A 15,318-nucleotide genomic window follows, 5' to 3' on the forward strand; every position below is an offset into this window, starting at 1 on the left:
CAAAATGCCCATCACGTGGACTGCTTGTCAGAAGGCTTAGCTGCCTGACATCAAGCAGACCAGTCCTGACGCCCCCATGCTGCAAACCACATCTGGGGGTGGATGACTGTCCTCTGGAGGATTAGTCCGAAGAATATTGACCCCGATACCTGCCTGAAGACCGAAAAGACCGGAACCTGGACATTCTTTATTTGGGAGCATTAACAGGAAGAAAAGTTCCCTTTCCTCATATTGCTTGACTGATAATGGAATCAAGCTGAGTGCCAAACAAAACACCCCTGAAGAAAGGAATTTTCTCAAGAGCCGTTTTAAACTCAACATCAGCCTCCCAGGACTCAAGTCTGATGAGCCGAAATTGCAGAGGCAGATATTCGTGCCTTATCAGTCCCGCGTAAAGGGCCACCTCCCCTAAAATATCTGTAGTTCAGAGGACGGTCTTCCTGCCAAAATACCTTCATACAGCTGTTCTGACCAGCGTTCCACAGCTTTGTTGACCCACGTCGACACCAAGGCGGGACGGAGAGAGGCACCCACCACCACGAAAATAGACTTAAAGACAGCCTTACCCTACAGTCTGTACCATCTTTAAGAGTGGCTGTGTTGGGAAGAGGGATAGTAGTCACCTTGGCCAACCTTGCAATTGGAGTATCCACACGTGGAGGCGCCTCCCATTTTGCAAGAATCTCAGAATGAAAGGGATAGCAAGACTGCAGCCTTCGAGACACCTGGAACTTCAGAACTGGGGAAGCCAAAGGCTCAGCCAACAAATCATCTAATTGGAAAGAAGAGCGGAAAGACAAAGATTGCTTTGTCCGCTGAGGAAAAAGAGAAGGTTCCGCAGGAACAGTCGCCTGAGGAATATCAAGTACCTGACACACAGCCTGTATTAATTCCTGCACACTCTGACGTTCAGAATGAACCTCCATGTCACAATCCACCACTAATTTGCCCTCCTCCTGGGAAGAACAGTCAGAATCTGATTCATTTCCCTGGAGGGGTGCTGCCACCTGCTTGCGCTTACGTGAGCAGATCGGTGTAGCAGATTGCAACATACGCTCTAAAGAGTAGGAGACCAAAATTAAACCTTATACTGAGGAAGCAGCCCCCGTACCCAGGCCGGTTCTACAAAATCCGCTGCCACAGGTCCAGTCGGACCCTGACTTAGCGAACCAGCATCCACTTCACTCGTCACAGAGGAAGGTGCATTCGAAGAAGGACCGTCCACAGACTGAGACCGCGTCAATTGGGCAAATTCAGCCACAGTACTGGTAAGAGACCAAGCCCAGGCAGGCTCCACCGAGTCAGAACCAGCACCTGCTGGTTCACACGGCATGCGATCTTGAGATGGACAGACTGCGCACAAGGCGTGCGCACCAGACAGTCCGGATGGTACCTCAGCATTACAGGTAAAATTCAACATAGAAGTTACCCCACATGGATTTTCCCCTGACACCTGACATATTAACAGATGGGTCAAAACACACAGATAACAGTCAAATAAACAGTGAATAAAACACAGCATATAAGACAAGCAGCACACAAATCTGTTAGAGTGAGCCTGCAATACAGCCCCACAATCTAAATGACAAAACCCTGGGAAACAACCACCCCCGACCCATTATCTTACAGGACAGAAAAAGGGAGAAGCTGGAGCTGTAAAATGGCTGCCTATTCTGGTGTTTGCACACAATGGAGACCACCAAGGAGGAAGTGCAAGAGAGGAAAAACACTTCCCCTGTAGGGTCCAGTACTGGATTGGCAGGCGTCCAGCGGAAAAAAAACCTCCACCAATCAAATGGCTAGCAGGGCTCACTATCTGTTTTTTTTCAATTAACCCTATGACTGCCCCTACTAAGAGGAAGCCTAGCTTAGGGGACCAACTGCGATTAATGCTACCCCCCTCTCCCAGCACTGTGCTGGGAGAGGGTACACTTACCTGCCACCATCCCTCCTGCATGCAGTATTGGCTGCAGCAGTGTCTTTGCAGGATCAGCCATGGATGAAGGGCACAGCCTGCGGCGACTGTGCCCGGCTCCGAGGAGAGTAAATAACATTGGGAGAGGGGGTCTGAGAGCGGAGGCACCTCCATGGTATCTCCGATCCCCCCACCAGATAGAACACAGCCGCTCAATCTATGCGTTGTCAGCGCTAATTTACAGCCGCGGTTTTGAAAGGAGGCAGAAGCCTCCGATTGCAAAAAAAAACCCTATAATAAAATAGAATAAAACAGAATTGGGCTGTGCAGCAACCCAACACAGCCCTTAGTTAGCAGAAGTTTAAAGTGCCAGTTCGCCCTGTCACTACTCTATACCCCATTGTCTCTCGCCCATAGGAGGATAGAGAAATAACTATTAGATTCCATTATTGCCATAATTTACTCATAGAGAAGATAATGCACATTAATGCCTTTTCAAGGAATAGTTTATTAAATGTTTTCACCTCATCAGAGCCAGTTTCAGATGGCCGTGCCTTCTTAGGAGCAATCACTGGAGACAAGGAGCCTTCAAAGTCAAGCTAAGAAGAGGGGATATAAATATTAAGATGATTTTTATCCTGTGCAATGTCAATGCACTAGAAAATAACCACTAGGAAAAAAAGTGGAATATATTAATCTTAATGCTGTGTTAACAATACACTATGTCTATGGGTTTAAACTTGCTGCACTTGTCATATGTAAATCTAGATTAAAAAACCACAAATGAAAGGGGATGGTCATATGTATTTCTCTTCTGAGAAAGTCATAAAGATACAAACATAGAATGACAAGTATGGAATGCTTGCTTTGCATTAAATACCTGACGTGCAATGGCCTATTATCCAATTTCAAGATCAATTCAGATAAAACTGAAGCCCTCGCCCTTAACTTTTCTCCTCTAGTGCAACAAAGTCTCCAAACTTCCTTTAACTTTAATTGTCAACCACAAATAAATGAAACATTTATGAATTTATGACTAAACACTTTGATACCTTATTTGCAGCAATCTTTTCCCCCTTATTTGCGTCCGTAAAGTGTGACTTGACCTCCTGGAATACCCATTTAAAATCCTGGGTGGGTAGAGTGGCTGCATTAAAAATGAATTTACTCCCCAGACTACTTTATCTGTTTCAGACACTCCCAGTTTGAGTCCCTTTCTCCTACCTTATATGCAATCTAGAATTTCTCTCTTTATTTGGTCAGAATGACGTCCAAGGGTCCACCAGAAAGTTCTGTTCAGACACTCCAAAGGGGGCCTGGGTCTCCCCTGCCTCCATAAATATTAGCTCGCTGCCCGCCTCACTCAAGCAGTTTTGGCACCTGCTATCCCTGGCACCAGGTTATGGGTAGATGTAAAAGCAGACTATGTCTTCCCAATATGCTCTACACTAGCTTGATCCTAAGGATTTGCCCTCTCTTCACCATCTTCCGCACATAGTTCACTTCCTCCTTGCTATATGGTATGGCGGTCGCACATTTGAATTAATTGACAACACAGAGTGTATGACTTCTTCATGGCATAACCATTCTTTCCCACCTGGTCTCAATCCTAAAGCTTTCTCTGAATGGACGAAGCATAATTTTACATTTCTCCTTGATATTGTCCCAATGGGCTATTTCCCTGAATTTTCTGAGCTTCGCAAACTCTTACACTTACCGCCTGCTTCTTTTCATCAATACCTCCAGATACGCCACCGTTACAACGCCCAAATTGACCCACACAGTCCCTGCACCCCATCTCAACTTTTTACGCAGATCCTCTTCCTGGGGACTTTTTCCCCATCTATTCTCTTTTAATGCAATACAATCTCCCAGCCAAAGAACCTCATGAGCTCCGCTGGGAGGAGGACATGGGTGAGTCACTGGAGGTAGAGGAATGGGTTTCTATCAGGGAAGCTACCACTACATCCTCCATTTGTTCTCTGATCGAGTAAAACTCCTATAATTTTCTCTTACGGTGGTATTTGGTCCCTTCCAGACTCAAAGCAATATACCAGACTTCATCGGACCTTTGCTGGCGAAACTGTGGCCAGCGTGGAACCTTGTCTCATGTTTGCTGGAGATGTCTGAAAATGAAGCCCTTCTGGGAAGAAGTGTCTGATCTTATCTATAGGGTGACTCACCTAAACTTCCCCTTGCATCTCTCTCCTTTTATCTACTCCCTCAATTTCCTCCTGGAATCCCTATACTCTTCTGGAACTTCCCTAACCACATGCTCACAGCTGGTAGGTGTTTACTAGCGCGGAATTGGAAAAATCCAGATCCCCCATCTACAGCAAATTTACAAACTTGAAAATATCACCAGCATACTCCATGACCGTCTCAATCTATTTCGGTCAACAGGGCAATCCTGGACAAACTATTTAGATGCTTTAGAGCCGGCTTGTGTAATTTTCTTGATCTACAGCTTCTGAGAATGATGCTTATTTTCCATACATGTCTCACTCCCTAACCCCCCCCCCCCCTAATCCTCTGCTTCCTTGTACTGATTCTCCCTAGTCCTCCCCCCAATCCACCCTTACAAATGACACTTTGTGATGCCTCAGTATCTCGATTGATTTATTACTGGCTTTCCTCTTCATCTCTTTGGTATTGTTTTCTACAAGATTGCAATAATTGCTATGTTGTCAGCATATTTGTACCCAAATGTTTATGTCCCCCCTCCTCTTTTTTTCTTTACCCTCCATATTCCCCAACTCTACACAAAATCTTAATAGCCATTGTTTAAAACCAAAATGTGTAATTACTCAGTATATATTATTATAATATACTTTTAGCTGAGTTAAAGTATAAGGCATAGTCGTTCCAATATATATTGGTAAACCCTTTCTTATATGCAATATCTGTTGCCATACTTACGTTGTGGGTCCAAGACAGTTTGTCTGTGTTGTAACCCATCATATTCATGAGGCAGGTAACAAACAGATTCCACTCAGAGTGATTACTGGGACCTCCAGGGGCATTGTGGCAGTTATACCATTTGACAAGCATTTGAACAGCTATTTCTTTTGGCAGGATGTACTTAATGGCATGAAGACACTTTTTAACTGTAAAGGAAATGCAAATGTGAAAACATTAAAGAGGGTCATGTTTTGAAGAGAAGTTAAAGCTGTAATCCCAGACTTTATACAAAAAACAAACATCAAGTTTTGTACCTTTGCAACATGAAACGAATATACATTTTTCCAAGATGTCCATATATAACTGGACCCTTTGGAAAAACCACACTGTGATATTTACATGGCTGCCCCTGCAAGAAAGTGTGTCTGAGGTGGAAGCATAGGGTTCAGCTCTAAATCACTCATGAGGAGAGTATAATATGATTTGTGAACCAGAGCCCTCCCTCTCCGTGTACATGCTAGCAGAAGAAGGGATGGTGCGAATGTGTATACTGAAAATAGGAGTGTTCGAAAGCCTCTCTGCTCATTATATCATATGTCATGCAACTGTGGTTGCCATGGTAGTCGCATGACACTTGGCAAACTGTAAATCATTAATAGCAGCTTGAAGTAAAGCATTAAGGAAAACACTGTTTTCTTACAGGTAACTACAGTTTTATTTTCACATATAATACTTAACATTAATAACTGTACAATTTTTGCGGAAAACCTTGTTTTTCTGATGTCAAGCACAATTAAGCTTGCCTAAACCATCCCTCTGGTTATGTGGATCCCATTAGCAGGATCTACCCACTTGTTTTGAAGCACTTACTATTCTACAGTGCAATTCAAACTCCTCAGATAAAGTGTCTTGTGAAACAAGTACAATATGTAAAACAGAAAGTTTACATTATCTTAAAAACTTACCTAATTCAGAGGTAGCAATGTCTGGAATAGTTATCCTAACCATAGACCCACTTGTCAATTCCTATAGTGGAAAGCCAAAAATAAAGAAAAAACATCCTAAAATACAATTCTTTATAAGAAGGTTCTATATATTTATCTTGATCTGCAATGCCAGTACACACAGTTGAAACAATATACAGTAGCAATAATTCCTGCATACAATTACTTTAAACTAATATGAATTGTATTCATTAACAAATCGCTATTTACAAAGTAAATACATGAAAGTGTGTTTTGGAATTCCTAAAGCTGTACTAGAAAGGTCATATTTGAAAAGCCTCTAGGTTTAGGTGTTTACGTTTAAAACAGCCAAATCTGTAATGGGTACATGCTGAAGTGTTGCATAGCCCACTAGTGGCTTTGAAAGGTACAGCTGAACTGAACAGAAACATTTAGAGGATCAGCAGATTAGAATGTAATGGTACCATAAGTGTCACATATCTCTGTAGAATGATGGGAAAAACAAGTATATTAGATAACCCACCAGTGTTAATCTATTATGTACAGGATCTCTCACAGAATGAATGTAAGTGCCAAACTGATGGAAAGTGCAGTCATCCAGATAATTAGACTCAAGGAGTCTGGTTGAATCCCGCAACTCAGGAACTGGGGACAACATCGCTGTCTGCAAAATATAAGTTTTCAAAAGTAACCATAAAATAAATATTTAACCAAAGCAAATTATCCTTAAAACAAGTTAATCTTTAGAAAGCGACTGTGCAGAAGATGGTGTGCACCACAAATGTCTCCTCTACTTTTCTTTCATCTCTGCATTTATTTTGCCTACCATGTATGTCCCTCTTTTATGCAAGTCCCTGTTTTTCCCGGTGCTACAGTGCACTGTCAATAATAATGGAAGATAATGGAAGTACACTGTGGCCACCATTCTGCACAACACTTGTTCAGGGAGAGCTATGAAGACTGAAGAGAAAAACACAATGTTGGATACTGCAGTATCTATGGAATTTAATGGCTTATACATGTAGAAGTTATTCGACTGATTGGAAACTTGCAAAAAAAAAAAAAAAAAAAAGTTGTAAATAAAGTTCAACTTTAAAAGCAATGTCACCTCCAAACTGCATGTTTGTGACAACTGTTGTCTTTACTGAAGGTAAAATGTATGATCATGGTAGATTTAAGATTGTGGAAATGTTTGTTTTAAATAAAAAAAAACAACATTTTTTAATATAGACATACAATCTCAATTTGTAGCACTTTCCATTTAACAAATATGAAGAAGTTCATTAGTGACTGCTGAACTTGCAGCGTGACCAGGTACTGTCTGCTAAGGCTTTTCCGTGGCCCCTACATGATTACAAATTTCATAGGCTTTATTACATGATATTGTTTTAATTGGCCCCAGCCTATAACAATCAATACTACGGTAAATATCTCATAGATAATATGTATCCTGAAATGTAACATCAACATGTTGAGATTTAATGGGCATGTAATATTTTCCAGCAGCTAGGTAAATGCAGATATTTATACTGAAATGCACAGTGCAGTATGCTGGTGCTATATAAACGTTAATAATAAAATTGTCAATTATAATAAAATGCTGTAATGTATGTAAACGCTGCTCTAATACTTCTGATACACTATATTATCAACATACATTTAGGAAATTATTTACACGGTTTTACACAACCTATTGCAGCACTGAAGTAGGACTTCATGTGTAAGGAAAGGTAAAAAGGATTGAAGACATATTAGTCTAAACAATAAGTGCCACATTCCTACCACTTCTTCCATAGGAACCAAATGCTTGCCCAGCGGCTTAGTAGGGGTGCTGATGCTCTCCAATGGGGTGCTTGGACGAGGCATTGGATTAGACATGCCAAGGGATGGTGCAGGCAATCCTTGAATGAAAATCTTTCCGACCTTCAGCATGAAACAAGTAAGGAAAATCAATTCAATGTTAAATGTCAGGAAAACACATTCCTTTCTTTGTGTATTAAAGTAAGACATTTTTACAAATTATTTAAAACATAAAAAAGCTATTTTGGGGTGTCTCACATGTTAAATAAAAGTAGAATAAAATAGATTTCATGTAGTCACCTCTTAAAATTCAGTGTATAATTAGTTTGATCCATAGACAACAAAACTTACCTTAACTACTCCGGTGTACAAAATCAAATTCCCATTGGTCTCCAATACCACCATTGTATTAATGCTCTAAAATATAGAAGGCCGAATTTTTAAGTTACACACCAACTATGACACCATTGTGTTACGTAGTAAAGCAGCTAAAATGTACCTGCACTGGTGCTGCATCTTTTGCCGAGATGTTGGTGACAGAGCCAAAGATCAGCAGTGACTTATCATTACTTTCTTCAAACTTTACCAATCTGGGGAGGAAACACAAAGTAATCAATATCGCAGTTCGATATAAATACATTCCAATTAAAAACATTCAAACCATATTAGAAGTACACAGTTTTAAAGGCATACTACCCCATTTTTTTCTCTTTGTGCTTGTGTAATGTAAATATCTCCAGCAATTTCAATTATCATGTGGACAATCCCTCTGGACTTGTCACTTCAACATACTCTTATGATCTCCACAATAGCACTCATAAGAATGGGTATTTATTTGCCTTCAGCAGAAACTTCTTGCTCTCCTTTTTTCTTATATTAACAGTAATGCAGTTTCCTCTCTCTGACCACCACCAAAATGTCTTTACTACCTCTCTCCTTCACCACAATGATTCTCCAGGAACACTTCCATATCATCAGCTCCATTGACTTTGATGTTTGTATGCTCTCTTTAAGTGCTAGTCTCTTCCTTCCACTCTTGTGTTTTGATCCCAACATAGGGTAGATTCAAGTAACTACCCTGTCCTCAACTATTGACAACTGGTTCCACTTCAGCAGGTGAATTGCTGCCATAACTCTAAAAACCTCATTCCCTGTTCCCAGAACAGTGCAGTTACCTGTTGAGGAAATTACGTACACATGTCAACTTTTGACGCACAGCCTGAATTAACTCCTCAACACTCTGACGATCAGATTGAACTTCCTCCACCAGAGAAGCAGCATCTATGTCAGAGCCCAGCGGTAACTCATCCTCTTCCTGGGAACCACAATTAGAATCAGACTCATGTCCCAGAAGAGGTGCCGCCACCCTCTTCCGCTTACCTGAGGAAGACGGTGCGGCCGATTGCATCATCCTCTCCAAGGAGGAAGAGACCGCCACCAAACCCTGTACCGAGGATGCAAGACCCTGTACCCAGGCTGGTTCTAAAGACTGCACTGGAGCAGAAACAGGCAAAACCTGAACTATGGAAGCTGAATCAGAAGATTGAGCAGTTTGAGACTGTACCCTCTGAGCAAGCAGTTCCACCGTATATATAATAGAGACCGAGCCCAAGCAGGCTCCTCCGTGTTTGAACAGACAGTAACTGTTTCACCAGGAGTAGTCTCCGTGGGCCGACAGGAAACGCACAGAGCCTGTGCGCTTGGATGCCCAGACAGTAACTTAACAAGATATACAACACAGGTGAAACTTAAAATAGTAGCACCAGCCCTGCCATGCGTAGATTTTTCCCTCTCAGACATGTTCACAGATGGGACAAAACAGTACAGTGAAATACACACAACACAGATAATAAGCAGCACACAAACTACAAGAGAAAGTGAGCCTGCAATACAGTCAAAAGCTATCTAATGTATAAAAAATACAAACGCTATACAAACCACCCCCAACCCTTTACATTACAGTATACAGGATAGAAAAGAAGAGAAGCAGGAGCTTTTAAAATGGCTGCCTATTCTTTTGTCTGCACACGAGGAGTGAGAGACTACCACGGGGGAAGTGCACAAAAGGAAAACACTCCGCCCAGGGCCCAGCTCTGTAGGCGGAACATAGGGAGGCTGAATGTGCAAGACTCCCTGGAGGAAAGTCCTAATATCTGGTAAATCTGCTAATTTCAGGTGAAAAAATACAGAAAGAGCCGATACCTGGACTTTTAGAGAACCTAACCGAAGCCCTGCTTCCAGGCCATCCTGCAGGAAAGCCAACAAGCGAGCGAGGCGAAAGGAGGACGAGTGACATGTCCTATTTTCACACCATCTGATGTAGGCTCTCCAAATCCGGTGATAGATGCGAGCATCATAGTGTTCACTACGCTGGAGGAAAAACCTCTAGCCCTCCAAAGGCTGGCTTCAACAGCCATGCCGTTAAGGTGAGCGGAGGTAAATTCTGGTGACGGAAGGGACCCTGCAGAAGAAGGTCGTCTCGAGACGGAAGATGGAAACCCTGTTCTTCCGCCATAGAGATTATGTCCGCGTACCAGACTCGGCGCGGCCATGAGGGAGCTATTAGAATTACTGGCAGACTGCCCTGCTTTACTCGTCTGAGTACGCGAGGAAGCATGGGGATCAGAGGAAACAGGTATCTTAACCTGAACTTCCATGGCATTGTCATAACATCCACTGCCACCGCTAAGTGATCTCTTGCCCTTGCGCAAAAACTCTGAACCTTTCTGTTGAGTCTGGAGGCCATGAGATCTATGTCCGGAGGACCCCACCTCTGAACCAGAGACTGGAAAACTTCCTGATGGAGTGACCACTCCCCCGGCATCATCTGGTTTTGACTTAGATAGTCGGCCTCCCAATTTCTTATTCCTGGAATGTACACTGCCGATATTGCTGGAACATGCTGTTCTGCCCAAACCAGAATTTGAGCTGCAATTTTCATTGCAGCTGCACTCCTGGTTCCTCCCTGCCTGTTGACATATGCCACGGCCGTGGCATTGTCGGACTGAACTCTGACAGGATGGCCCTGTAGGAGGGACTGGGCCCCCCGGAGGGCTAAAAGAATAGCCTTCAACTCTAGCACGTTTATTGACAGGGCTGATTCCTGAACCGATCAAAGCCCCTGGAGCCTGAGGTGCAGGATTACCGCCCCCCAACCTTTCAGGCTGGCATCCGCCGTGGCTATGATCCATGACCATGGAGCAAAGGACCTGCCCATTGTCATGTGATCCTGAATCAGCCACCACTGAAGCGATTCTCGCTCCCTCAGAGATAGAGAGATCCTCTGAAGGTCCAAAGCGTAGGTGGGATCCTGACCATTTCGTCAAAAGATCCAACTGAAAACATCGAGAATGGGCTCGACCGAAGGGGATGGTCTCGAAGGAGGCCACCATCTTTCCCAGCAGCCGCATGCACAAGTGCATTGAGGGGCTGGGAGAAGACAAGACCTGAGTTGTTATGCTCTGAATAGAACTGACCTTCTCGACAGGAAGGAATACCCTCTGGTGGCTGGTATCCATAATGAGCCCTAGGAAAACCATGCGTTGACACGGAACAAACTGGGATTTCTTTAAATTTATTAGCCATCCATGGCCCTCGAGAACCGCCAAGGTGAGGGATAAGTGATGACGTAAGCCATTTTCTGTGGAGGATTTGATGAGAAGGTCGTCCAAATAAGGCACGACCTGAACTCCCTGCAGGTGAAGACATGCTGCCATTACTGACATGATCTTCGTAAAAACCCTCTGCGCAGTTGCGAGGCCGAAGGGGAGGGCCCGAAACTGATAGTGGAAGGATCCCACCGAGAATCTTGAGAGGGACTGATGGTGGATTAAAATGGGAATGTGAAGGTATGCGTCTTTTATGTCTATGGATGCCATAAACTGATCCTTCCCTAAGCCGTTTATTACCGACCTTAAGGATTCCATCCGAAATTTGTCCACCCGTAAGTGCACACTGAGGCCCTTTAGGTTTAGGATGGGACGAAAGGAGCCGTCCGGCTTCTTGACCAGAAACAGGTTTGAATAAAACCCCTGTCCCTTCTGGAAATCTGGGACCCTGCAGATAACTCTTTGGGAAAGAAGAGAGGCGACACAATCCTGTATCGCCTGCCTTCTTGATGGATCTCGGGGTAGCGGAGTTAGGAAGAAACGATGTGGGGCTGGTCCCAGCAAGTCTATCCTGTACCCCTCTGATATGATACCCCGAATCCAAGGATCTTAGGAGGACGCTGCCCACTGTTCCTGAAACAAAGACAGAAGTCCCCCCACTGGCAGCCCCTCCGGAACAGAGTGGTCGTCAGGAAGCAGGCTTCTCCTCGGTCTTGGAGGCCTGGTGCCTAGCTGCAAACGAGGATCTCCCCCTGGCAGAGGAGCCTCGAGAATTGGGCTGTCTGCCTCTAAAGGACTGTCCTCTAGGTAAGGAGGTTCCCCGAAAGGGCTGACGAAAAGAGCTGACCCGAGGGTTCCAGCTCCTGCTAGGGAATACTGGCAAGAAAGTGCTTTTGCCTCCAGTCGCCTGGGAGATCAGGGTATCCAATACCGGGCCAAACAAACCTGCTGCTGAAAAAGGAATGGTTTCCACTGATTTTTTTGATTCCGCATCTCCTTCCCAGGATTTCAGCCATAACGTTCTCCTTGCTGAGATAGATGCAGCCTGAATAGAAGAGGATACAGCCGCTGTGTTCTGGGCCGCCTCATAAAGGTACCCCGATGCCTCCTTCAAATGCAAAGCCAGGGGAAGTAAATCAGAGTCCTGTAATGCCTCTGCCAGCTGGTCTGCCCATGCTTCCATGGCTCTAGCAACCCAAGCTGAAGCAAATGTGGGCCTAAAGGAAGAACCCGCAGCCGCAAATATAGATTCCAGCTGGGATTCCACTCTGTGGTCATTAACATCCTGCAAAGATGCAGAACCTGGGGCTGGGAGTAAAGTGTGTTTGGCCAATCGGGCTATTGGAATATCCACTTTGGGAATACTCTCCCAGCGAACCACATCCTCTTCCTGCAATGGGTACAGGGAAGAGAACCTTTTGGGAACAGTGAACCTTTTATCAGGCTGTTTCCAGGCTCCTTCTGCAATATCCTTAAGTTCTACGAAAGGGGGAAAACGGATAGCCTTTCTTTTGGCCTTCTTAAAAAGATTTCTGTCTCTAGGAGTAGGATCCTCCGGTTCTGGGAGGTCCAATGCTTGTCTAACTGCTAAAACCAAATCGTTAATAAATTGGCTTTTAGAGCTTTCTTCCTGTCCCAAAGGAAGTACCTGGTCAGGATCAGAATTAACTTCCCCCTCTTCCTCTGAAAACTCCTCAGAATCTGAAAGGACCATAAGGGTATTATCAGATCTGGGCCGCTTTCTCCTAGCAGGCGGAATGTTTGGGGATTCAAGCAACTGGTTCAGTTTATCCAAACCCTTTATAAAAGCTGCGGACCATGGCGGGTCTGTAGGGACAGTGCTTGGTCCGTCTGTAATGAGAAAGGTCCTGGTATAGACGTTCCTCTAGAACCAGAGGAAGCAGGGAGGCCCAACGGTGTACTTGGATTATTAGCCACCGAAGTTGCCACACTAGACCACAATTGATTGGATTGAAAAACCATCTGTGCTAAAGAGGAAACCGACTGTGTCAGGGAGGCCACCCAGGCCGGTTCCTCCGATGGAGGGGCTGAAACCTGTTGGGTTTGCGCAGGGGGGACCCCCACTTCACAAACAGAGCAGGGCGCCAACGGGTCCTTCTGCCCATAAGGTAATTTTACATGACATTTTGAACATGTGAAATATTTTGCCATAGGGCCCTTTCCCTTATCTGACATTTCTAATAAAGGAAGGCACACCAAACACACAGACTAGAGAGAGAGATATAAATGTGTGGAGAGAAAAGAGTAAACTACAAGAATCAACTGATCTAAATATAAAAGTTGTACTTGTAATATTTTAAAACACAAAATAATACTTAAGCAGGTAGGAGAACTAGAATATAAATCTACTAGCCCACTTGTACACAGCAATATCAGAAAATGTGTTTAAATAAATCAGATACTTAGCCCATAGGCCAAACAGGGGAGAAGTCCAACAGCAGTATCCTGGTGCCTCAGATCTGTTCTCTCTTCCCGGGCTTCTCCTTGGCGCCAGAAGACTGGGACAGACCATCTCTCTCTCTGGAAGGAGGGGGAGCTCTATGTGTTAACTCCCCCCCCCTTCAGGAATGCTGCTTCTGCAGCGACTCTCCAAAATAGAAAAAATTAAAAAGTATTCTGTGGCAGAGTAGTGGAGACCTCCATGGGAGGTCTCCGCAGCGGAAGATACCTGATGCCCCCTCCTATGCATGAGGGGGGATCCAGGTATAGCCCCCTTCTTTAGCCTGCAGCGCCTCTGTGCCCTTCCGAAAATCCAAGATGGCCGCCGCCATATGAAACATCCGATAACCGGCGCTCTATGCCTGCAGTGGCAGTGCCGTTTATCGCGGAGGCTTCAGGAGTGACAGTGGTCCTGTGAGACCGCTTGTCACTCCCAATTCAGACACCCGATCTTCCTGTCCCTGTCAGTGAGAGCCACTGGCTCCCAACTGACAGGGGAGTGCCTGCCGCTGTTCTGCTGTGAGTGTGTTCTCTATAGTAGAACACACTCCAGCACTGCCACCTGTAAAAAGAGGAATAAAAACGAAAAGAATGAAATAAAAATGAATAAAATTATACTAAGTACTAAAAAACACTGCCCAACTACGCGGGCACCTAAAATAAACTGAACAAGAGGGGGCAGGGGGATTGTAGAGGGGAGGGGTCTGTCAGCAGTAGAGATGGTCACTGACCCCCGTGTTTTGGTTTTGGATTCGGTTTTGGATCTGGATTACCGTCGTGTTTTGGTTTTGGTTTTGCAAAACCGCCATTGCGTGTTTTGGTTTTGGTTTTGTTTTGCTATTTTGTTGGAAAATACATGTTTTTGTGCCTAAAATAACCCAATTTAGTGCTCCAACTGTTTTAGAGATAAGTAATCTAATTGTTGAGGTAATAAATCATCCAAAAAAACTGTTTAATTCTTCGTTGGTAGGCCTTCATTTATTCTACACACAAAACAGATTGTCTTCCTATCCCTCTATGCATATTGGCAATGCAGCCATCGTCTTTGGATGTATATTACACCCTACACTTATAGTTAAATATGTAAAGAAATGGAAAAAGACAGTTTGCTTTCTGTCTCTATAGCCCCCCCTCCACTTTTTTAAAAAAAACAAAAAATCCAGCCGTTATAGACTGTACAATATTAATTGACATGGAGAAAGCCAGTTTGGTTTCTGTCTCTCTAGGCCCCCCTCCACTTGTATAAAATACCAAAAAATCCAGCCGTTATAGACTGTACAATATAAATTGAAATGGACAAAGGCAGTTTGGTATCTGTCTGCATCAGATCCTCTCTCCACTAGGAGTAAAATAGAAAACTATTCAGCCGTTATATAATCTAGAATATAAATAGAAATTGAGAAAGGCAATTTGGTATCTGTCTGCATCATAATCATCAACATCCTTCATTAGCGCCCTCGTCGCCTACACAAATCTCCCCCTCATCCTCTTCTAATTCCAAAGTGGCATCCTCAATTTGGGTATCACCGGCTACACTCGGGCTATTAAGGCACACATCAGCAGAATGCTCACGATTAGACATCCCACTGTTGGATGGACTCTCCACAGGGATTGTTGTCATTTGTGAATCAGAGCAAATATTCTCCTGTAATGCCTCACTGTTATCTTG

The 15,318-nt window shown here is 44.0% G+C and overlaps 1 protein-coding gene across 1 annotated transcript in view; it reads right to left on the reverse strand.

Moving 5' to 3' along the window:
- The window catches only part of ANAPC1 (anaphase promoting complex subunit 1), a 105,597-nt gene that overhangs the window by 63,299 nt on the left and 26,980 nt on the right, over positions 1-15,318 (reverse strand). Inside the window, exons 12-18 of the mRNA XM_075203757.1 lie at positions 8,081-8,171; positions 7,933-7,998; positions 7,564-7,704; positions 6,305-6,445; positions 5,782-5,842; positions 4,835-5,022; positions 2,440-2,514 (exon numbers count right to left, since the gene is read on the reverse strand). Of these exons, the coding sequence (XP_075059858.1) occupies positions 2,440-2,514; positions 4,835-5,022; positions 5,782-5,842; positions 6,305-6,445; positions 7,564-7,704; positions 7,933-7,998; positions 8,081-8,171 (763 nt within the window). The remainder of the gene's footprint in view (positions 1-2,439; positions 2,515-4,834; positions 5,023-5,781; positions 5,843-6,304; positions 6,446-7,563; positions 7,705-7,932; positions 7,999-8,080; positions 8,172-15,318) is intronic.

The sequence above is a fragment of the Mixophyes fleayi genome, chromosome 3 (genome assembly GCF_038048845.1).
Source record: "Mixophyes fleayi isolate aMixFle1 chromosome 3, aMixFle1.hap1, whole genome shotgun sequence".
NCBI lineage: Eukaryota > Metazoa > Chordata > Amphibia > Anura > Limnodynastidae > Mixophyes > Mixophyes fleayi.